Source organism: Sycon ciliatum, chromosome 8 (genome assembly GCF_964019385.1).
Source record: "Sycon ciliatum chromosome 8, ocSycCili1.1, whole genome shotgun sequence".
Lineage (NCBI taxonomy): Eukaryota > Metazoa > Porifera > Calcarea > Leucosolenida > Sycettidae > Sycon > Sycon ciliatum.
Window position 1 is genome coordinate 30,918,591 of NC_088650.1, and position 24,963 is coordinate 30,943,553.

The 24,963-nt window shown below is 48.1% G+C and overlaps 1 protein-coding gene across 4 annotated transcripts; it reads right to left on the bottom strand.

Annotated features, from left to right (window-relative positions):
* Positions 1 to 3,570: 3,570 nt before the first annotated feature.
* On the bottom strand, positions 3,571 to 24,189 carry LOC135822710 (uncharacterized). Of its 4 annotated transcripts, XM_065335532.1 has the most exons (13): positions 23,982 to 24,189; positions 23,518 to 23,838; positions 21,522 to 22,549; positions 10,590 to 10,722; positions 9,676 to 9,801; positions 9,272 to 9,382; positions 8,853 to 9,078; positions 7,910 to 8,009; positions 7,023 to 7,120; positions 6,496 to 6,636; positions 5,523 to 5,671; positions 4,773 to 4,956; positions 3,571 to 4,272 (listed from the first exon to the last, which is right to left on the bottom strand). In XM_065335532.1, the coding sequence occupies exons 3-13, from the start codon at positions 22,475 to 22,477 to the stop codon at positions 4,004 to 4,006; spliced, it is 2,493 nt and encodes an 830-aa protein (XP_065191604.1). In that variant the 5' UTR covers positions 22,478 to 22,549; positions 23,518 to 23,838; positions 23,982 to 24,189; the 3' UTR covers positions 3,571 to 4,003. The 4 variants fall into 4 exon arrangements, with proteins under 4 accessions (XP_065191604.1, XP_065191605.1, XP_065191607.1 ...); XM_065335533.1 differs by lacking the exons at positions 23,518 to 23,838; positions 23,982 to 24,189 and adding an exon at positions 22,779 to 23,071; XM_065335535.1 differs by lacking the exons at positions 21,522 to 22,549; positions 23,518 to 23,838; positions 23,982 to 24,189 and adding an exon at positions 14,394 to 14,612.
* Positions 24,190 to 24,963: the final 774 nt, after the last annotated feature.

A 24,963-nucleotide genomic window follows, 5' to 3' on the forward strand; every position in this document is an offset into this window, starting at 1 on the left:
GCAACGGATGGCAGATCTGGCAAGAGAAAATGCCAAGCAGCACCGCAGCCAAGCTACAACCCAGCTATACGCAGCGTTGCGTTTGGTGGCCAAGCCATGCACCAGCCTCTTGACTACTACGGCTGCTTCAGAGCTCATCCCACCACAGGAGGAGAAGGCTAACGGTGTGAAGGAGCCATGCTCAACCTCATTGACACGTTCGCCGTAAGCACGCTTCTTCTCTCCTTCGAACCTTCGGTAGAGGGAGGGGAGAGACCTGGACCGATAGCCTGACGTGTGGGGATAAAACACCCTTGTATCAAAGAATGCGTTGCGGCTATCGGTCCAGAATCCCTTCACTCGCAGGTCGGCGCGGGCATCAGGATCAGTGTTGGCTGACCGATGGTGAAGGGTTTATCCAGGGGCTGCAATGGTGGTTCCACCTCCACATCATGATGGAGCTCCTTCATGCACGACGCGAGGAATGTGGTGGTGGTGGGATGCATCAGTCCAGGCACAATACACTGAGAGTGAGAGTGCTTGCTCCAAACAGTACTCAGTAGTGGTATGATGTATGCTGGTGGATAAGCAGAGATCCCCTGCCGAATGAAGAGTGCTCAACACAGTGAGGTGAAGTCTATATACACACAGTAGGAACAGAGGGCCTTCAAGGCAGTTTTACCTTCTGAAGATCGCCCAGAGCCTTGTGAAACAGGGGAAGTTAAGCCTAAAATCAAATTTTCACCAGTTGTAGTCTTCGGGGTTCTCAGTCGAATGGTCTTGGTCCGAGGAAGCTGAGACGCTCTCTTCCTCCTATATCAGGGGCGTCGGAAGGTATTTTAGTGTGGTACGGTCAGCCATCTGAAGTACAATTGACTCGTGGGGGAGTGGTGGCTGAGCCGAAAATTTTGGAATTTTAGATCCCAGATCAGTGTATTTTGTTGACTCACGGGTATCTGGGGCAAAAAGTGGTACGGTCAATACCGTAGAGACCGTACCGTGTGCGACGCCCCTGTATATTCCCAATCGAACTCGCGCATTTCCGCCGAAACTGGGTGACTGCGCCCTACTAGATGGGGATTTGTATGTACTTTGTCACTAAAACGTAAAGTAAAAGCGCCATTTCGTTCTTATAAAAGCACGGATGACGGCAATTGGCCCATATGTTGAAGTCTTCTGGACGCTGAGTCGACTGGTTTTGGTCCGAAAAGGCTGCGATGCAGCGTTCGGGCCTTATTCCCAATCGAACATGGTTGAACGAACGGTCGCGTACTCCTGCGTACACCGGTCACCTGATCACCGTACCTGCAGGGTACAACCAAGAGTAGATCTACATGTACGTAACCCTGGGGGTTGTGTACTCTTGGTACAACCAACAACCTGTTTGGGTGCATTCCTGTCACTCGAGTTGAACTCGAGTTGAACCCAGCTAGCTTGGTGTGAAAGTAAGTCGTAAAGTCCGCGTTATACCACCGGCTATGACCAGCTTAGGTTAGGAAGTAATAGTTTCGCTTGTGCCACTGCCAGGCCACCACCAATGCCTAGCGCCTGTGATCATGGTGATACCAGGGTGGCAGATGCAGCTCCTAACGGCGAGGGTGAGGTGGTAAGTCTCACAATCAATGCCCGACAAGGGGACGAACTTCGTTAGCTGCATCCATTTTTACCCTCGCTCCGAGTAGTGAATATCCAGTTGACCTTGGGTGTGCTAGACTTATTCGTACTTTGAAGTAGTAAAGACTCTACCACGAAGTAAATGTAAGAACTCGCCGTTTAGGCAATGTAACTGCAACTAGGATTATCCGGGTGTCGGCGGCCATAATGATTTCCTTGGCGAATGCAGAACATTTCCCCTACTTTTAAGGGGGCAGCCTACCCATAAATTTCATATGGCATTCAATTGACCGTAACTTTGGTGTTTCTCAATGGATTTGAGTGAAATTTTGACCACACACTCCTGCCACTATGCTGGCCCTCAGGACATGATTTACAAGTTCTTGCGCCTCACTGACAGGCTTTCCAGGCCGGAAAAACTCAAATTTCCGGCATAGTGCCACGGTGTGCGAGCCACCCAGGAGCCAAACAAATGCATTTACAATTTTTTCACATTTTCGTGCTCATTCTGTTCGTGCGCGGGACCCAAACCTAGAACAAGTCCAGAAGCAGCCATGGGTGATGGGGTAGGGCCCCTCAACGAGGCCCTGGAATCTGTCACAACGGAACGAGTGGGCGTTCTCTCACACACTCCCACAGACCCAAGTCAATTTTTGAATTTTTTTAGGTTTAGGGTGTGCTACGAGGTCGTACCTTTGATACAACATCCAGTGCTGGGACCTCCACAGCAAGCCATTTCCACAGCGCTGCACACCAAATCCAGGATACCCTCAGAAACCGGCAAAGACTACCACTCACGTTTCACTACTGCCTAGTACTGAATCCTACCTGACTTCTTGACACGACTCAAACTTGCCAAAGTCACTACAAATCAACGTCAACTACAATAATCAAGCCACATATCTGCAACGTCACGAGGGTGCTGGCAAAAGTCCTGCTGCAATACGTGGCTCAAAAACCTGATTTTTTGGACTTGGAGCAAAATTCTGCACACTTTCACGTGTTTCCATGATACGACAAGTTGCGCACGGTCTGCTCACATTCAAATACAGTGCTGCCAACAAATGACAGCGTGCAACAAAAAAATCTTTCCTTGCAAGGGCACATTTTCGGCCATAACTCTTGAACGGCCGGTCAGATCGGGACACAATTAATTTCAGAGAATTTGCAGCTATTCATGCTCTTTCAACTGACGTAGCACTCAATATGAATTTACAAATTCGATTTTTCGGCGAATTTTTGGGTAGTCTGCCACCTTAAGTGAAAACACATACATGTACATGACTGCGGCCCACTACACGCGTACTGTGACGTAGCCTGTCCTGACGTCCATTCTTTCCACGTTTATCATCTGAAATATTGAAAGCAATGCCACGGAGACATAATTATCTATTGCTTGCACACATACACTCATACATGTACCTCACATACCCGGACCCCGAAGTTACGGGCACTTCGGTCTACTGGGCACTCTTTGGGCGAGTTTCAGTGGAAATATTACTACACTGTACTCTTTGGTCGATTTTCGTGGAAATAAGTGACGTCATAATTATGCCATTTCTATCGCATTTCCCATCAAAATGTACAAGCGTGTGATTGGGAGTTAACGAACATTTCAATGTTACGGGCAGTGCCCGGTCCGGGACCACCCGGATAAACGAGGTACATGTAACGTTATGACTCTGAGTGTACCAGCAGTAGCAGCAACGAGTCATTAGCTCCCAGAAAGAGCACAAATAATTATAGGACGTTGCTTGGGAATTCAGTCGGAGAAACCGGATGTACATGTACATGACGATGTGTCCACACAACCAAACCCACTCAGGACAACACACAACCAAACCCACTCAGGACAACACACAACCAAACCCACTCAGGACAACACACAACCAAACCCACTCAGGACAACACACAACCAAACCCACTCAGGACAACAACACATCACCACTCCAGAGACAAGACACTGATGCAGTATGGTTCTTTGCGAATGCAGTTTGGGTTTTTCACGAACAACAAACAAAAATGCACGATTAGCAATTGCATACACAGGATACGGCCCGGGTAGAAAGGGTTAGAATAACGTTAGGATGTGGACATGCTGGCTTTCTGGCCAAAAAGTACAGATGCGGTATGTGGAATATGAAGGTTTTTCTGGTCGCACATACACAGAAAATCGTGGGCGGCTTTTTTCATTGATTTTTGGATCAAATAGTCAAGATGCAAACGCTGCATAATAGAATAGGAGTGGGGCTGAGATAAAAAATATACCGTGCACGGTGCACTAGCTTCACACACACACGTGGATCATATAACCTCGTAAATAATTAAAGTGTCTTCGGTGTCAACAACAAGGAGAGAAAAAAGTGCAATAATGTATTCCACCACCACTACTCCACTCGGGTGGTGGCTCTTACAAATCGGTTTCGCCGGTTTCGCTCTCCCGCCTACTCCGATGGCCGCGGGTGGGTGTGGAAGACAGTGCCGATGGAGCGGACGTTGGAGCTGAGCTTGAGAGCACTGCAGCTGGCGGTGACGACTCGACGTTCGCAGACACCAAGGGAGACGATGGGGCAGTGCCGCTGGTCGAATGCCGGAGTCGCAGCTTCTCGCGGCGCTTGAATGAATTGCGCAGTGATCCAAAGCGCCCACTGCTGGAGCGGGTCAGGGAAGGTGGTGTACCTACACAATATAGAACAAACAAATTGTTAGTACAGTGGCAAACTCAGGCCAAGCGAGGTATGAGGGGGAAGGGGGGGGGGGGTATCCATTGTGATCTACCCAACACAGTGGAATATGCAGTGGCGTTGAATCTGTAAAATTTCGGCCACAACTCACGTTGCATATGTGGCTCAAATGCATGCCCTTCACTTTGCTTGCAAAATACATGTATGTGCATTATCTGACTAGAATGCACTGCGTGGATTGCCTTGGGCCATTACTCAAAATTCCAAATAAAAAGCAATCTCCCACGAGACTGATTAATTGAGCAGACTAGGCACTGGAAAAATGCTACAAATATCACTGCGGGCGTAAAACAATCTGACAATTCAGCAATTCACATCGCCCTCTGGGTCATTAGTCAAGTGACATGGCACATTTTTCTAGGCTATCGCTACCGGCACCAGTATGGCAGAGCATTCTTTGAGTGACTGAGGGATACTCTCATCGTTTGCACTTACTTCCAGGCGAAACACTGACTGAAGGCGAGGTGGGTGTTGTAGGCATGGATGCCTGACGGTGAGGGACGTAGAGAGGGTAACAACCCATCACTAGCTCCTCCATGCGGATCTTGGTCAAATCAATCGTGGCCACACCGACCGCCAGCTTCTTTTTCAGACTGCCGTGGTCCTCCCACAGCTGAATCTGTGTACGCAACAAGTACAAAGGCACAGAGAATGCATCAAGGTTGGAAGTTCAGACGATAACAATCGAATAGATTTTCAGTTAAAAAATTAAAAAAATTCACGGTTCGCGTGAGACTCGGCTGGATTTTCAGTTGGAGGGAATAAAATCAACAGATGAAGCACAGTTGCCATATAGTTTCGACTAGGCCTTTCGTACCATTACTTTTCAAGTCGAAGACAATGGTGATTAAAGCCGCAGCAAGCAAGTCTTTATATCCGCACATCATACGCAGAGGACACAATATCCCATCCATACTCAAAGCAGTTCTCCGCTCAACGAATATTGGTGCTACACTTCAAAAACCAACATGTTCCAGTATATCACAATGACTGGAGGCGTGCTTGAACCGATGATCAAGTACGTGCACATCATGTACAGCACTACGTAGAGAGAAATTTCTCTGGAATTAGGAATGGCTAGACACTGAGTCTGAGCCAAGGTGATTTCAAGCCCGTATCTTCCATGTGACATTCACAATCCACTCAAAACACACAATACCTGCAATATACCAAGAACAAGCTTACCTTCAAGCGCTCAGCCTTCTGCAGCAGTTTCTTGTTCATGATGGAGATGAGCTGGTCGAGGAACTCAGGCTGGTGGCCTGGCGCTACCTGGCGGGTCTTCATCTTGATCACTCGGCCAGGAAAGATCAGATAGCACTTGATATAGATTTCTAATCCAAGACATAGACACATACGGAGACAAAACAGGACGGTTACGGAAGTTGATCTATCAGGCCAAGTATACAGGCAAGTAGCCAGGCTGTGAACCGGGGGTTACATTTACACGATGCACCATACACAGGCATGTTAAACAACAGCCATACACCACTACTCAAAAACGGTCTCTTGGCCACAAATTCCTCCAAAAACTGTAGCCACTTCATGCTTCAAAGAGCCATACACCATTACTCAAAAACGGTCTCTTGGCTACAAATTCCTCCAATTTTTTAATTATTTTCGGAGAAATTTGTAGGCAAGAGACCGTTTTTCAGTAGTGGTGTATGGCTCTTTGAAACATGAAGTGGCTACAGTGGAGTGTGCACACCCTTAGAACGGTGTCAAACAACATGCCCAGATACGTACATCTCTAAACGGGAGGTTTTCATTTGTCAAGACTATCAGCTGAAAAAGAGTGGTTTGTCTGCACACCCCCCCCCCCCCCCTTGGCTATTTGGCTGGTACATCTCTTCAAGTGCTACAAAAGAAGAAGGCTATTCGAACAATGGGAGCATAGCTCCAAGGTACACTCCAAACAACATCAAATGCAATCGTGTTAGAGCACCGCAACATACATGTGGCAGTGTGAGTAGTAATCTAAAATCATCCTTCAATAGGACAACACATAAGGGGCACAGCAGCTGGTCGAGAACTACCTATCCTGTTCAACCTTTTTTTATGTCTGTAACGTGTATCTCATACATACATACAGTGTGCCCTTGAATAGTGATGAAGGAGATACTACAGTCTGAATGACGAGGTCATCACCCACACTCACCGAAACCAGGCTTCTCATCCAGATTCTGCCACAGCTTGAAGTTGTGACCCCGGAGGATGTCCAGGACAAAGCTAGATCGCTGCTTGCTTGCCTCCACACCCATCTGCAGACCGAGCTCAATTTCACCGACTGGCTCTTGACCTGAAATGCACAGGACACATAACCAGCACGCAGCCAGCATCGAGACAACCATGAGTGGGGATATTTGTAAGTTTGGAAAAGGAAATCGCGCACACCCTGCCAACATGGCATGGGATGATCAAAACTAGCAGCTCTTAGTTCCCATTGGTTGATACACACAATCTTGCAGATCCTTGCCCTTCTACAGCAGTAGCAGAGGAAGTACGAGTATGCATGCATGTATTTTTTTAACTCAGATACTGAGCCAGTAATAAATGTAAAAAAGAGAAGAAAACACTTTTTTTAATTTCCAAGTACACACGGGCTACAAGCCCAATTTCATGGAAGCAAATGAGTAGAGGTTGAGATCTGTCAGGCAATGAATGACCCTGGCAGACAGCGCTTACCGGCAATCTGGTTTGGTTCGAGTCCGGGTGCAAGATCCGCAGCGGAGCAATCGCTTAGGCCACCAAACGTGCCGAACGAAACGTTATCACTACATTCACTGCAGGAGCACATGAAGATTTCGGAACAAGAACATTAATAACCAACTTAGGTATTGGTTCTGTACATGGAATCTAGAATCGTCATGTGTCAACACCATCCAAAGCACTACTAAACAAGCAAGTAGAAGCAATGTCAACAGTAGTATCTGTTGTAATATGTACATGCCACTAGGTGGATTTTGCAACTGCGAGTTCTGATAGGGAGCCATGAAATATACTTCGAAGTATGAAGGAATGTTCATTTCTTATAACACCACTCAAACCTGCACATCCTGACCATCCATGGTGCAGACAGGCTGAATGGTCTTTATAAACACATGGTCATTCTGTACAGGTCTCGGACTGCTGAGGTATGGCGGAAGTGTGCCTGAGTTGACTTGTCTCTAAAGCCAGGTGGTCTCTAAATGCAGGTAGCCTCTAAATGCGGGTGGTCTCCAAATGCAGGTGGTCTCTGGTCGCAGTGATCAGTAAACACAAGCTACACTGTATGTTCCAGTGAAGCATTGGATGTATGTACAGTAGAACTCTGACAAGACGATCCCCTCATGGGTATTTTAGTATGGATCAATACACCCGTGCTCCGGACTATGAGTCTATGTGCGTACGAAGCACGAATATGTCTTATCAGAGTAAGTAGTAAGGTGAGTTCCACTGTATGTTACACCGGCTCTAGGAAGATCAGTGTTCTGTGCACAGAGCTGGGGTGGTAGATAACCACAGGCTAGACAAACAGCAGCTGCTAACAGGACATCACTCATCACGTTGCAGGAAAGGATCTGCAGCCATACCTCTCACTAAACGAATCCAGGGTTGCGGGTGATGAAGACGCTTGTGGAGAACCAGGTGATCCCTTCAACTGAAGCTGTAGGGCGTCAGTAGCACCAGATGCTACAAATCGGAAAAGACAAAAGAAAATGGGCAAAAAGGTCACTGATAAGAAGCGAGCAAAACAAATGCAATTCAAAACGACTACTCACAAAAGTGAGAATTCAATTGTGTTCAGTCTTTGGTTCCCTGGAACTCTTTCCTTCTCCTGAACATAGGATGTCTGCTGTTGGACAAAACAGGTGAGACCTGTTCCCTAAGATCACTATTCTTTGGCATTGGTTGTGCTGAATGTGCAATGGGCACTCCGGTTTCAGAGACCACGTGTGTTCAAAGACCACAGTAGGCCAGCCACAATGGTGATCACTGCAACAAGGTTGCGCCTGCACACGTATCCCTCTAGACCAATTAAGACAGTCAATTGCCGTAAATTCATCTCCCGTTTTGTGACCTGTGTATTCCAGTGGATTGTGGTCGACAGCTGCCCAAATTAGGAGCAATCATCACGTGCATATCAACTTTCTGCTGTCACTCACTATGTACAATAACTTACATGACTAAAAGGAACCATCACCCACCGCACGCATTGCTACAAAAAATCACAGTTCGCGCGAGACTCGGTTGGAGGCTGAGCTTTCTGCAACCGCAGGAACGCCACCACCCTCTAGGATCAAGGGGCAGATGCAGCTCCAAGCGGTGGGAGGTGAGTGGAGTGAGCACGAATTGCTCATGACCAAGAAATGCAAGTTTCAATAGTTGACGTGGAGACGACAATAAAAGAAAACATCAAGATAGTTTCTTTGAACTCTGAACCAATTCATTCTGGTTGCAACAGTAATAATCGACTGTGCATTTGATTCTTTTCATATCATAGTGTTAGCGTATTCATCATGATAGTATTCTTACGTCTTCGTCGAGAAGGAAACGGTATATCCAAGGCCGAGACAGCATCCTTGCGCTCCTCCATCTGAGATGCGGTCAGGGATTCGGTGGGCGAGCGTGTATCCTCTGCAGCATCGCCACACTCGCCGGGCAGGGAGGGACTGCACGCACCGTGACGCTCGCTCATCGACTCGCGTCGCTTTGCAGCTATCGCGTCGCAGGCCTGCTCAAACTCCGTTTCCGAATCAATCTGAAACAACACGCACAAGAGACAGCCAATAAGTAAGTTTACAGATAGCTGACAAAAATTCTGGGGATTACAGTCCAAGCCACAGGAATGCCCCATCCTGGGGGGATGAATAGACGATGCAAAGATGATCCGACTTTCATAGAGATTCCATTGTTCAGCCACTCAAGAAACATTATAAACACACAGAACATACCGGCTCGTCAACGGGAGGAGCGGTTTCTGCCAGCTGAAGTAGCTTCATTGGCTGTTCGGGTTCAAACTGAGAGTCGTCCATGTTTACTTGAGGCGAGGCTAGCGATGAATTCTGCAGAACGCAAGACATTCAAAAACATTCATTAAATTAAAAAGCCCAATCAGTTAATCCAGATCAAGAATATTGGCATTATCGAAAGAGAGATGGTGATGATTAGTGTTGGCCAAGATTATACTTTGAAATGTTGCCCAAATCCCACTACTGCTCACTTGCTGTTGCGTAGATTTTTGAATCCACTCAAGTAGTACAGAACTATAGTACATCATCATCGGATGGCAGCCATGCCAGTTGAACTACATACCAGCAAAGGGGATCAAGGAACATTGCAAAACAGGACCGCTTACCCCTGGTGACGGAGTTCCGGCTTTCTCGATCAGGCCCGTGCAAACGTTGACGGTCTCCAGTGGATCCATTCCATGGTACCAAGCTCCACTAAGCAGCGGTACCATGCACTCACTGCAGATCAACAGCTGCATGCACAAAGCACACATACACAATTCTATTGTCAGTCAATATACCTTTCTCAAAATGCGAAGACTCCACTGTAGCCATCCACTATATCCATACATCTTCACAACACTCTCCAAACGGTCTCTGGGCTACACCAATCACTAAAAGAAAAAGAGATATTAATATTATTCGAATTTTCGGGCAAGGCCATCTTCAGTCAATATATCAGCCGGGTTTTCCTGGACACTCGGAACTGCTATGCCACAGGCTTCAGTTCTTCATGATCAACTGGAATTTCTGCTAACATTGTCAGGGTGCGTGTACCCAACAATGTAGTAGCAAAGGTGGCACCCCCGGTAATCTGTTCCTCTGCATTTATGAGAAACACACCATGTAAGTCTGTGCCCACTAAGACTAGTTCTGTGGAGCACGACCAAGACCAGCATAGCAAGCTGCAGCACCTGCTAAACGTTCCTAGTCTCAGCATACACTGTCACTGTGAATGTGACATGTGCTAGACTAGTATTGCTATGCTAACAGTACAATGCCACCAAACTGAGAATACCGGCATACCAGTGTCTGGAGATATGTGGATTTTGTAGAAAAAAAAAAAAACGCAGCCACAAACTCTCGCCTCAATCACTTACTATATTCGACCTGAGAAACGCGTTTTACGTCCCGTATTCAGACACAGTGAATAGTCCATTATCCATTAAATTTTGTGTCACTGAAATCCCTTCTGGCCACCAGTCCTCTTTGCCCCACAATCCCAGCCATACTAGAAGCTTTGTCCTGCATGATCACTCACCTTCTCATTGCGATTGACACCGGGCACCTCCACACACTGCTTCACCTGCAAGCAGGCATCGCACACCACGTCAAAGTCCGAAAAGAAGGCAGCGCCCTGCGTCGCGAACACTTGCAACTGATCCTCAGCTCTCCTGCAAAGCATAGGCACAGGCACATCACACAAACACCGGTGTACAGAGTCAAGCAGGGTGAAGGACATTGCGTATAATGGCGCATCATGGTGTGTTCACTGTTGAGTGTTGTAAAGCTACACCATAGCTAGACCTACAGTATTCCTGTCTCACCTTATCACCTGTTCTTTTTATCTAGACCACATACTACTCCTCCACGAACACTACAGTGCACAGCCCCAAGGCGACACAAAACCGCTCAGGGCACCATGGAGAGCTCAAGGTGCTGACGTCGCTACAAAACAGCTGCAACAGTTGCATTCCAGCGCACCACCCTGTTTCAAGAATAGACATCTCTGTTCAACGAATACTGGACACTGGGCGCTTCAACAATTCGCCAGCTCAGCCTGGGTCAAGGTCAACAGGATACACACTATGATGGCCATACATGATACAGTCACAGATGTAATCTACAAGAGTACGTCCGACTTCTACTCCCCTCACACTATTCCCCTCTGCACTACGAAATTCACTCACATTCCGATCTTTTGGTATATTGCACGGCGCCGGCGGTCAATGAATTCTGTTGAGACGCCATCAATATCGAATGCAAAGGGGCAGGAGTGGCCATGTTCGCATGCAACACCTTGTTGGACGCACGCACTGGGCCCAGTATCCCTCCTTCTCAGTTTCTTTTTTGGAAGTTCTATCAGTTTGCCGCAGAACGCAGCCACACTGGAATTACCAACCACATCACGTAAACTGAACGTTGATGGGGGTTCTCCTGCTTCGTGGTCGTCATGCTCGTCCAATGATTCGCCAGGAGAGTCTGAGCCATCGATCGCACCAAATCCGGAAGACATGGGTGAGTACTGCGAATTTCGTGTCAGTCGCTTCTGCATCACGCGCGTTCGTAGCGTGGGCGTGTGCTGCTGAAGCTGCTGCGGCTGATAGCGCTCTTCGAATCGAGCCGAGTTCTCCAAGTCTGAGCTGCTACACGCACTACCGAAAGCTGGCATACCGGGTGAAACAACGTCTGAAGGTGTCACGGCTGCCTCACTCATGTCCTCCTGCTCATGGCCATCTCCTTTCTCCTGGTGCACAAGTGCAGACTCAGTGTTCGACAATGACAAAGAACTAGGGTGAACGTGGACACATGATGTCCTGGCTGGACTGGTTTCCGGACGATTTCGCTCGTTCTGTCGGTCATCGTCGGTTGGGATTTTCTGCGGGGAGGTAACGGCTCGCACCGTAACACTGCTTCCTGCACTGTTACTAGTGTGGACGGAGACTGAATCTGTACACGGTCGTGGACTGAGTTCAATCTGATCCGAGTCTTGACTGGCTCGGTTTCGGTTCGCGAACCGCTGGCGAAGATTTAGCAGAATCGATGACATTCTTGACGACGTTGGAAAGTCCTTTCTGCGGTATCCCGAAAAATGTAAGCGCTCTTCAACTGTAGACTGCACCCTGTAGTGTTCTACGATGGTCTCTTGTCGAGCGCACCGTGACACCGAAATCAGTGACGAGCCCTTGCCTTGCGTCTTTTCAGAGACGAGGAACACTGCACTGATAAATGCGGAGACCACACAAAGGCTTCTCCACAGACACTTCACTTTTGTAGTTTTGAAGTGGGAGCGCTACTTCTAGATGCCGCAGCCAAAGCCTTTGCAACGACGTACTGAGGAATTCATGGGAATGTCTTTAGGTTTGCCTAACTGCGCTAAAGCAGAAAGGAGAACAGTTTGGTAGCATGCTGGTCCGGTAGAAGGATAACAATGAACTTCATTCGATGCTGGAGCAGATAGACTTACAGCTTAGGGTCGAAGGCGAACAAAGAGGATATCAGTCTACTCCGATGAGCAGGGAGTTCCGTTCGCTGCTCTCAGCTAAAGTCAAACGATACTGCTGGACGGAGGCTACTCAGAAGTGTTTTACGGTTTGCGCAGATTGGCCCATTAGTGTCTATGTCCGCATCAAGCCTCCACCGTAATCACCATACAGAGGTTCAGCACACGTACATGTGTGATGGCAAGTAGCATCGGTCACGGTTACCTTATGTCGCTCACACAAAAACCGCTGCACTGCTAGTGCTAGCAGGATATTGAAATCAGACAGGTCCACCAGAAGCGCCACCACGGAAAGCAAAGCAGCGGACGTATGCTCTACCTAGCACGGAGCACCAAGTCATCCAGGCAGTCGTCTCGGCGTTGCTCGCTTGACTAATCGCGAACAGAAAAATTCTCAGCAGCTGATCTCCTCTGACGTGCCTTGTTGCTCGCAACACTGCCCTCGCTGCACAGGTACTGAGGTAGTCTAGTCACAACACAAAGCACCTAACACTAGTAGTAGGCACTACTTTTAGTAGTCATTGGAATCAGCTGACAGAGGGAGACACCCATCGCAGCTATCTGCTGCGCTTTGCACAAATCACAGCCTGCTAAAACGTGCAGCTACAACGACGCTTTTTCATTGTTCTCGTGGGTTCGCCAAGGCAGGCAAGAGGCTCGACTGGCGTTGACTGAAACTGTGAAAGCCTTCCCAGCCGCAAGGGCTAGCTCCGGGCTCAGCACCAACATCGTATCGGCCTGACATCGCTTGTCGAAGATAACACACGCAACATGGTACACGTACATACCTAGGCTACAGTCAGTCCACACATAACACAAGACACACATAACACAAGACACACATATGCACGCAGCACAAACGGTCAGAGATCGGCACAATCGCCGGTGGTGGCCCAGTCACGCAGGCCATTTCGTTCACAGCTACATGACAGGCCGGAAGCCATTATCGAAGGGCCTGCAAAGGACAAGGCAACGATTACGACCGACGATCCAGGACATTGAGAAGATGAGCTATTTTCTCCAGCCTCCCGGCGACGAGCAGCCACTGCAATCATCTGTCAAACTGGGGATACCCCATTGTACCACCCAGCTACTAGTAATACGCTTGACACTACAAATTACAATGCCATCTCCATAATCGGGTGCGCGCAGCGAAATAATTATTGACTGCTAAGAGCTTTCACACACAATCATGTCTAAACGTGAAACCTATGTCTGTGTACTCTACTGACTCTGTACTGTACTGTAGATGATGCATGCTTCGTCATGACTACAATGTAGTCTTGATCTCTTCTGCGCAGGTTCTCTTTCGTATTATTACGCAAGCTTTACAAGACTTCTTACTAGTTTAAACTGTCCAAATACTACGTCGTGGTGACTAGCACTTCGTCGCACACTGTTACTTTCAATGCAATGTCCAGCTGTTATGTCCAGCTGTTTCCCCTGGCGCATCACGGTATGGTAGATTTTACCAGTATCGTCTGTATGCAGTGCGTTGGCGACCAAGTCGATACACCAAGTGGATCTACCATGTCCAAGGTCTACACAACTCACACACCACATCACAGCACAACTACACCCCGCGTGTCAAAGTAACACAGTAAACACCAAGAGTCCATAATTATAGACTTTTGGTTACACTCGGACCACTACACTACAGCCACAAACATAATAGCAAAGCTGACAGTATCGCTTTTCTGATAAAGAGAGCAAAGCATACAGTACAAGTACAAGTACAAGTACACGCCTTGACTTTACGTCTTTAGTTTACTAGGTGCGATATCACACATCAGTCTAACATTTACATGTGACATAGCACCGAACAGTCCAGACACGATTTACCATTGAAGCGCGTTGGGCAATGCTACGACCAGCATGTTGGCGTCAGATCAGGCGCACGGCGTGTACAGTGGTGTAGCCACTGTAGGTAGACCCAGACCTGACGGTTACATCTGTTACAGGCTGCGGTCGTTGCGTCAGCTGATCCCAGCTGACACTTACAACACGTCAGGTTATCACAAGCCAGGGCGTGACTGACCGTGACATGCAAATCGAGCTGCAATCTGTGTGACTGAAGGCTAGCAAGAATGCCAAGATGAAGAAAATCGGGATAGGACTATCTCTGTACACTGACACTGAGTCTGTACTGAGTCTGTACAAGACTTAGCACTCCAGTACCGTCACCGAGTTGCAGCTGCAGGAAAGTGCTCTCAATGCCGTTCCACTTCGGGAATCACACAAGAGCAGTGGTGGCCTACATGAACTTCTAATTATTATTATCACCATTTACAAAATGTGCTGGTGCATGGCTCGTGAGAGAAGCGATTGCAAGCCGAGCACTTCTGCAGAGAAAATACGCAAGGAAGCCGCCTCACAAGCAAGCGTGAAGGCACAGGCACCCCGAATACAAGAGACATCAAAGGGTGACCGGGAGAACGTAAAGACTAAGTCGAGGAACAACGCAAATGACTGTCATAACGGCAGAATTGCGGGGAGATGTCTCCGTAGCCGGTAACATGCAGTGCACCTGGGGCGCGTGGAAGACGCTGGACAATCATGTACAAGTGTACCAAGGGGCCATGACAATCACGACTGTGTCTTGCTCATGTTTACAGAGCATCCCACAACCTATGACCGTATCGCGAACACACCTAATGGCATACTATCATGCTCAGAGGGTGTCAACCCTACGCTGCACTGCCATGTCTTCAGCCTAGGCTTGCAGTTACGCTCAAACGGGGCTTTGGGTAATCATGGTAATTCTGGAGAAGAAGGTGATGCAGAAGAACTACCTGTGAACTACACACAAGTATTGCCCAGTGCATAACAGGGCCAGGAATGGCACAGGCGCTTGTACTGCAGTGGCATCATGAACAAGGAGAGAAGTGTTCGATGCCGGCTTGGCAATGATTTCGCCAGCAAGTACCGGCGAAGTGATCATTAGGACCAGGGGCGTACGCCGCTCGCCTCCAGGAGTGGTTCCCATGCCAACTGATGAACCAACATTCCACACAATTGTATCCCACGGAGTTTCTGCTTATTCTCCTCAGACTGGGTGAAATTTTCATCCACAAGCTGCTAGACGATGTCATTGCTATGCATTTTTGATTTTAAAAGACTGAACTTTTTCCCGTTTTATGGATGTTTTGTTCAGCATGACGATTGCATGCAGTCTTGAAAGCTGCCTAAGTTTCGAATCATCTGGAGCAAACATCACACAGGGCAAGCAGAGGCCACCATTGCACGCCGGTCAAAAGACTACTACTGACTACCCAAGGTAGCTCCTGTAACAAGGATAGTTGAAAGTGGCGCTGTTTGCCATCCATCTGGACACGCACAGGAAATGAAATTCTTCGCCTTCGGTGGCGCACAATGATTGTCGGTGACGCCGGAAATCTTTTCCGTGTCCGGCAAATGTCGGGGGACTGGATTCCACTGTGGACGTCGACTTTCAGAATATTCCTTCGAACACATATCCCTTCCAACACACTCCCATGTCACTGAAGTAACAACGGTCGCTCTACAGCTTCGCCGACGATTTCTTCCTCAGCGCTGCTCGATGCATGCAGCCTTCGCTTGCAAGTCAGGTGCGTCTCCATTCTCATCTATCTCTTGACCTTCGCCACTAGCACTGGCTACACGCTTTGCCTGCTGCTCAAAATAGCTCTGAATAGAGCGCTGGCCCTCTGGATGTGGATGCTTCATTTTTCTTTTCCACAAAGCGAAAGCATCGTCCAAAACAAGACGAACTTCGTCAAAACAAACTGCAAAGGAATTAATTATTTGACTCTTGAGATCGAGGAATCCGGCGATGTAGAGACTTTGTTGAACCCAGTCCAGTACACTGTGTCCCAGCACCGCTTTCACACCTGGACTAGTCACAGTACTCGGACCGTCAGCATGGTCAGGCGCGGACTCCAGGCGCTAGGCATGCACTTGCACTGCGAGCGCTGGGCGCATGGGCCTGAAAAGGCTGGATCCAAAAAAATTCTGTACCAATATCGAATTTTTTTTACTGGTTCCCGGGCATCCCGGGAACCGCCCTATGTACGCCCCTGAGGACTGCCAGATTCAAGCTATCGCAGTAACGGTAATGGTAGTCATCAACAATGTACAGACGTCGGAGATAATCACTGAATGCGCACAGCGACAAATCATTGACACTGGATGGGCGAGGGCACGAACACCGATTCCCCTTACCCGTACCCGCAGATAAACATCATCTCAGTTCAGTGACGAAACAATAACAATCGCCCTCGCTTGTTTCCGCTCCGGCTGTATACCTGGTATACTGTCATCGGGAAGCTCAGGAGCATATCATAGGTGTCAGACGAAAATGGGTGTACGAGTGAGCTAAACTAGGCTGAAGGTTTTGCTTATGGCTAGATTTTGACCACAAAAGCTCATTCGCCCTGCAGGTGTACAAAGCATGACTTGTAGATTTAAATCTACACCTATGCCCCGCGGTGCTATGTGCATTGTCATCTAGCTTTTCCGAAAGGTGTAGTGAGTTCGTGTCGTGTACCCCACGTTTACAGATCTTGGCTGTTTTTTGGTCTTTTTTAGTTTTTTTAAAATACTTGGCTGTTGAGTTGCAGCAAACAATAATTCACATCGGGTAGCCTTTGATCGTGCAGATGCCAGTAGACCAGGGCCATCGAGATGTTCCTGGAATGTCCAGGAGCTCGAAGGAGAGCGAAATCCTGCAAACTAGCACAGTAGCAGTAAGCCCTACCCCTTACTGACCATAACAAAGTTTTGGAGCAGTGCTTCAAAGTAGAAGTATTGTGACGGATTCAAATGGATTGCTTCAAGAACACTGAGCGTCCTCTACATGTGCTTCAGTCTGGTGTAAAATCTGACCGACATCTGTCTTCATCTTTGACCTTTTGGCCTGAGATGTTGATGGGAAGAAACGCCTTGCTAATAGAGGTTACGCGATTACATCACCCGTTGACATGCTTTGGCAAAGTATATTAGTTGTGGCACAGCGATGCACTAGCTCCTGCAAAAGCATGGAAACCGTTGCCTTGCGCCGTATGGCACTATGGGTGTGCTGTTTCGCTGACTCACCACCAATGACATCATTGCATAGCGTATGAACAGATTTGGCAGAAAATATCGTGAAACATTCCAGGTTTCCCTGATTCTTTAGGTCGCAACCCACTCTTCCCATTTTCACCACTCACTTTAGCAATTCAAAACTCATCGAAGCAAAAAAGGGGGCTGTTCACCATCTGGATCATGATTTCTAAACCAAGCACAAGGTCAAACTTGGACACTTTCATGGTTGTTGTCGGCAGGAGAAGGTCAATTATCGGCTCAAAAATCGGCAGGCTGCTGACATGACGGCACGTGTAGCAACACAGACTTTGTCAGTTTGGTATCAAAATTTTGATTTGACTAGGGTGCCCTGGAGGGTACCATACACCTTTGGGGATTCCCCTGGAGGGTTATGCACCAATTACTGTGCCTTGATTCGTTATGCAAGTCAGTTGGTCACGCCGCGCACACATGGTCGCAGTGTACTAACGACCGACTCCGGACATCATAGAACACCACTGTCACGTGGGAAACCAGTCAAATCACCCGAAAGAGAACTCCGTGTTTGAAGAATATCCACAATGCTTTACTACCAGTAGCTTGACGCAAGAAACTGCACACTTCTCCTATAATGCGACTGCAACTATGATACGGAACAAATGCATTGCATTCCACGTTGAGTTATGAGCCTATGTATGTAGAGATCTATGTACAACACAGCCTGTTTGGCAAAGAGGTCATACTCTTTACTCATTCAATTCAATTCAATTACAGTCAACTTTGTGTATAACGACACTTGGCGGGGCATCGGAAAAGTGTCCTTAAACCTGAAGTCTCACTACTTGCAAGTATATGTATTACAGTTTGATGGGACTTTGCTCTGGGCATGTAAATTCTGTCGTTATTCGCGAATTGTCGTTATATTCTCAGTCGTTATTAGCGAAGTTGACTGTACACATCCAAGACATGCTGTCTCTGGTGATCAACTATGGTTTAACGGTCACTAGAGTGCATGAAAGCAACTGTACTATATTCTAAATTTCTTCCTCCCTCTCCCTCATTTGGGCACTCAGCCCACTCCATTATCAAGGGGAAAAGAAATGATACTTGTGGATGCACGGAAAGAGGGAAGGGGAGAGCGAGAGAGAGAGAGAGAGAGAGAGAGAGAGAGAGAGAGAGAGAGAGAGAGAGAGAGAGAGAGAGAGAGAGAGAGAGAGAGAGAGAGAGAGAGAGAGAGAGAGATACATAGAGAGAAGGAGGAATGAGAGAGAGAGAGTGTTTGTGTTCGTTCATCACCCTATGATAGAATGCACCATTTCAACATGACTGTGTTCATGGCCTCTCTGCGAGCCAGTCTTCAAAACAAAGAAGTATCATTCTGCTCTCGAGCAAAGGTCACAGGTTGTAATGACATAATGTTCAAAGGTCATGACTATAATGATGCAACGAATTAGACAACAGTCATCACAGCATCATATAGGGATCTGTACTGAGCTGGTCTTTTTGGTTGCGGTATCTGCCAGCCGCACTTCCCAGAACAATATGAATGTATGTACATGTCTGACAATCTGCATTAAAAATTCAATGGGAAGTACATGTAGCATGAAGTAGTGAAGTGCTTTGTTTCTTATCAGTGGTCGGTCAGTACCTTCTCATACATGCATGGCCACTGAACTGTGCAGCGCATGATAGCACGTTCTGTCTGCACACAAAGGAAACAGCTGATCAAGCTGATGACCGTAGCTGGTTTTAGGTGTATGTGGACCACTTCACCGGAACACTACTTAGTGTTAAACACTTGGGCAGCAAGGCAACTGAAGTGCTCTCAAGTACTTGGATTTCTGCAAAAGAAGTGCACTGCCTTGAAAATGGAACAAAGCTCAGCCATCAGCTCTGACTAGGAACAACATGACGATTGTACTGTTGGGGAACAGCAAGGCTATTACTGGCAGAGACTCAAGCCGCAATGCTGATGCTCAGCAAAAGCACAAACTGATACCCTGCTTTCGCAGAGAACTTGTTCACATCCCCATAACATCCTTGTTCACTCTGATCACGGCCTTGGGGACTCCATTCATGGCTACCTCCTCTCTAAGATACCCCTGTGCTGCTACCCGGCTAGTAACCGGCAGGCTTCTCTAAACCTAATGACTAATACTTCAAAGTAAATATTATCGTACAAACACAAGACGTATACAGATTGCCACCAAAACGTGTTCTTGTTCATGTCTGAACCCTGATCCAACTAACAAAAACACAACGAGATAGAGTCACGTCGAACGTGGATGAACAGCGGACACACAAGGGGCGATAGGAAATGAGTGAGCTGCTTCACATCCCCAGCTGACCAGCGTCCGCAGTTAGAAAACAGCTTCTAGGACAGTGATCCACGTACTGGCACTGGAACACACAGTGAGCACTGAAATCCTGGGCACATGCCAGAAACTGAGTAAATAAAGCTTGGGATTCAACTGCAGACATCCTTGATCTGCGCCATTTACTGCTATTCATTGATGTGCTCCCTCACTCTGCTGACACTAACTGACTAGACAAGTGACTGTAACACAATGATAACACTGCATTGAGAGTGTGACTGGAGTGGAGGCTGTGATGGTTACTGGAGTGTACAACAGTGATACATGTAGTGATCTGAGCATTCAATCATTCATTCATTTCCAGTCACTGACTTGCAATTATTTCCTGGCAGTGACACTAATTGGGATGGCTAGCACACTAATGGTAGTACTGCCACTACTGGCAACAGTACCTGACCAGCCAAGGGGAAACACCACTTATGATGTAATCAAACAGCTGACTGACAAGGATTCCAGCAGAGTGGACAACCAGCATTGCAGTAACTGTACTGCCTGTGGAACAGGTTTATTCTTGTCTCTAGAACAGTTACTAGTACTGAACAAGACCAGCAAATATTGTTTCGAACTGCCAGGAATCTGACTTATCTATGTCTGACCAACGTTACACTCATGTCGTTGTTTTACACAGGCATTTCATCAGAATACAGTTTACATGATGCACTCACAAGCCCATGTGCTACTACTAGTAGAAGGGGGTGGTTGGATGTTCCTCATATCTGCTGGGGGTGTTTCTCACAACATGTGATGTTTGTCAGGATAAAACATAGTCAACACAGGAGCTGTATGAATCAGAAGACGTGCATTTCCATACATTAGCCACAGGTACTATTGCAACAATTATTTGCTCACGAGAGTCGAATAGTTTCCGTCCACTGACAGAACAAGACAATACAATACTAATATTCCTCGTTGGCATACAGATAGTGGTCCTGCTTTGTTACGACAGCAGCACGCTAGCACGGATCGATTGTTGACACTGTGACAGTCAGCTCCATCAACATTACGACGCAAGGTCCAAAACACAGAATCTGTGCTGTCGACTGTCAAGTTAGTTCAGTGAAACGTTACAACGATCAGCTGGAGCACACCTGACTCCAGTGCTGGTCTTCGCCTCTACTCGCAGTGTGTGCGGTGCAACAAACACAACGAAATGCAAATCACTTGGTCTCCTCTCCGACAAATTCTCTAGCGGCGTTGTTTCAAGTCATCCACGGTCGTATTTATTCTGCTGAGCGTGTGTGTGACAAGAAGACGAACTAACATACGTGGTGGTTTCATCTATTACTATTAGTATTAGTACTATTACTTCTGAAGTGCAGCTATCAGTATTTCTGGGTTACATGGATGTCACAACACGCGCGGAGTCGACAGCCCTAAAACAAAACGACACGTGCAGATCACAAGAGTGTGCCAAGCACCGCCTGGTCTCGTGTGCCCAGCACAAACGTGGGCTGACCAGTGTGCCCTCCGACCAAGAAACTCCGTGTTCCATAAACAGTCAATCACGTCTATTTTTGGTGAAGTCTAAACAAATATATAATTTTCTCCTTACTGGATTCGAAGTAGCTCCTTCTCGCTCTCGGTTTTCAGTCGATCCAGGGTTGACGTGAGTAGCCTCTTCTCTTCGTCAGTTAGCTGAGATAGATCAGGACTGGGAGGACGAGCAGGCCGTCGTTCAAAGCCTACAGCGAGAGGCATCCTTCTCCTTCCATCGATCTCGTCGAAGGATCGTCTTGTGACTAGGCACACGGCCATCCTCAGCAGCCGATAAAAGAAGCAGTACAGAAAGTGAAGAAGTCGGAGGAACGCCGTGCGCACGCCGTACACCGCGTGCACGCCTAGACGCACGGGCAGGAGAGCAAAGGAGGTCGCAGAACGAGCGGCCTTGTTCGCAGCATGGCTCAGGAAGTGACCGCTGCGACGTGAAGCAACAGGCTGCGCGTGTTGTGTTGCCAGTGCTAGCGTTGACCGATGATTCGCTTCACTTGGCAAGAACAAGTCATCTGTACTGCCAACTTTGCCATCCTGCAGGGACTTGCCGTCATCGTCTGCAAACGCAATGCCTGACCTACTACTGCATGCTGATGTAGGCCGTGCGGCCAAGGCGGCGCTGTCAACACCACACGGGGAAGCCGCACCACTGTGACGGGAGGATCGTGATGCAGAGCGCTTGCGCTTGGAACCTCTTCTCGCACGTACACGCACGGTATTCGCGTTGGTCACGGTTGGGTCGTGCTCTGGAGTGACTGTCGTGTCGACCACACTTCGCACTCTGCCATCTCTAGCTTCGGTACTGTTACAAGGGTCAGGCTGGAGTCCGGTGTTCATGTTGGCAGCAGCCGTTGAACTTGTAGTAGCGCTGTCACTGGTGGACGAACGCGAAATCCATGTAACCTCTGCACCATCCTCACTGGGACCGTTTGCTGGTAGCGCGCTATCGGCGCTGACGGGGCTAATTGGCCTGCTAGCACTGTCCATAACGGCGAGTAACTGCACTGCATCCGTCATAGCGCCTGGACCTGGCCTGGATGAGGTGGGGCGACGTTTGCAAATAACTGGGCGAACCGACCAGAAACTATTCTGTAGTAACAAAACACAGAAACATGGCAGCATCACGAATAGAAAAGCGTAAGTAGTTGATAAAATCTGGCAGAACAGTGTGGTGGAATGCTACTGGGCCGCAAGCCAACACACGATGTCTGGGACATGGCCACCGCGCATCACGCAGAAACTGACAAAATACATCAAATACACAGGCATCGGAGAGAAGTAGTTCGTTGCAAGCGCAAGCTGCGCAAACCTTTCTCACCTCACCAATGTGTCATCGTTGCTTGTAGTGTGACACATAGAAAACACCTAAGCCCTTGGTTAGAAAATGTTACTACACAGATTTCGCGTGACAAGGCTAGAAATATGCAACGCAGAGAGAGCGCGTGAGCTGGATTGACCTATGACGGGCTATACTATCGCTATGTCCAGCGAGAGCAACACTCAGCGCCGGATGTGTGTGTCCCCAGCGCTAGAGTTCAGTCCCCTGCCACCGGTGAAACACAATCGTCACATCATTATCATGGGATAGCAGTCTCCAAAAACTAGGCTCAAACATTGATCTTCCTACGACGAACACGAAAAAACCATCTCCATGATCAGAGGTGGATCTATTGTTTGGTTCTGAGGCTAGAATTTTTCGCAAAGAATTTCTTCGTCACGTTCGCGTGCTGAGCTGTCGGAATGGCTTCAAGAGCCGGCCGATTGCAATGCCTGCATGCCAAGCGCCGCTACAATGACAATGTAGTCTGTAGCACTAGTAAAGATGGTAGCCTGCATGATGCAGGTAGGTTACAACAGGACGGTACAACTGGCACACGTACACAAGCAGACGCGCGCTGTTTGCATAGGAGACGAATCACAGTTCCAGAAATACAACGAGCAATCCATCATCGACTCGGAGCAGTCCTGAGTTATCAATGAGTGCTTCATGCTATCGATTGTATAAACAATGAATCCATTCTGTAAGTGTGCCACAAGTCACTGGAACATGGACTCACCTGAAATGCGAAATCAGCTGGTGGTCACGCGCGAGAATGGCAGCAGTAATGTTACCAACACAGCCTCCCAGCTCAGCTCATGAGCTCAGTTCAGCAATAGAATGAAAATGATCGCTTCACTTCAGGACCACGTCCACTAGACGCCTGATGTGATCGATGACCAAACTGCGAGAGTCGAGTTGCAGAGTGGCTCGACTGGCTGCCGGGTGTGACCGTATCTAGACTATAGTCCCTGCAGCGAGTTTCCCGGAGATGAATGGAAATCCGGACTAGTAAATGTGCCACGTAAACGGACCGTGCCACTTGCCGGTGATGCCTAGCCTATGCACAAATCAGTAGGAGAGCAAGCTGGACAAATTTATTTACAAAGGCGAACGCAGGCTCATTTACTCGTTCCAATGGTGACAGGTCTGGTGGGTCGACCAGAACAAGAGATGAACCTGCACAAGCACTCTGCAGCTTACCTTGGCCAGTGAAATGATTTGCTGACTGCCAAACAGCTCGCCAACAACCACTTGGGGTTCTGCAATGGTGGACTTCTGTCAGCGTTTCTTCTGGTGTCCTGAAGGGAGAAACGTCGCTTCAGTCTTTGGGAGCTTTGTCTTGCAACTGATGCAGCAATTGAGAGATCATTGCTATTCGTATTCCGCTTATTATTGTTCTCACCCCTGACCTTCGCTTACGACCCCAGCTAGCCTAGCCTGGACGATCACAACGTTCTGCTGGCAGTGTGGCACTGCACATAGTCCACTGCACTGACTGTCCCCACTCAGTGCAGTGTGAGCATACATGTATGCCCGTGCCCAAGGCAAGGACGTTCGCCGTGTGCCACGACATAAGGCACTAGCAGTACTGGCTGGCTGTGTGCCATCTGATCTGGGCTGAGCCGAGTCGATACTTGATAGTCTGAAAACTGGGACTTTACTCTTCACACTTACAGTTTACTGGACCGTCCAAAACAATGCGTGCAGAGCTAGAGCAGTAGAGGGCAAGCAGTGACAATCTCTGACAGGCTCTTGACAGAATTGACACTTTCGTTTGAAGGCAGGTCTGTGCAAGGACTCAGATTAGGAGTATCGATGTACAGTGGTATTGCCTGCAGGAATAGCAATGACTCGAATGAGAACGGCTCTCCTCTTTGAGTGTCTAGGAAATGGCAATGTAGTATCCGAACGGAAAAGTGAGAGTTTGAGACTGAGAGTGAGACTGAGACCAGATTGACAGCGTAGCACATGATACACGAGCCACTTCCACGTGATGTGTTGGTCGGATCCCACTGATATGGCTTTTACTTGTTCCTACTCCATTGAGTCCATTCCCACTTTCCAAATTCCTGGTACATGTCCTAAACGCAAAGTCAAAATCGCACCTGTGGTACTACTGTTTGAGCCCGTGGTGGGACGGAACAAACCAGCGTACCAGCACCCCCTCCCCCCCCCCCCCCCC

Excerpts from the sequence above, each read along its gene's own strand:
- LOC135822710 (XM_065335532.1), bottom strand. The coding sequence starts at position 22,477 with ATGACGGATGCAGTGCAGTTACTCGCCGTTATGGACAGTGCTAGCAGG. Across the intron at positions 10,723-21,521 it reads AAGGAGCTACTTCGAATCCA|GAGAGCTGAGGATCAGTTGC; the intron begins GTAAGGAGAAAA and ends TATGCTTTGCAG. Across the intron at positions 9,079-9,271 it reads CTCCTCCCGTTGACGAGCCG|ATTGATTCGGAAACGGAGTT; the intron begins GTATGTTCTGTG and ends GTGTTGTTTCAG.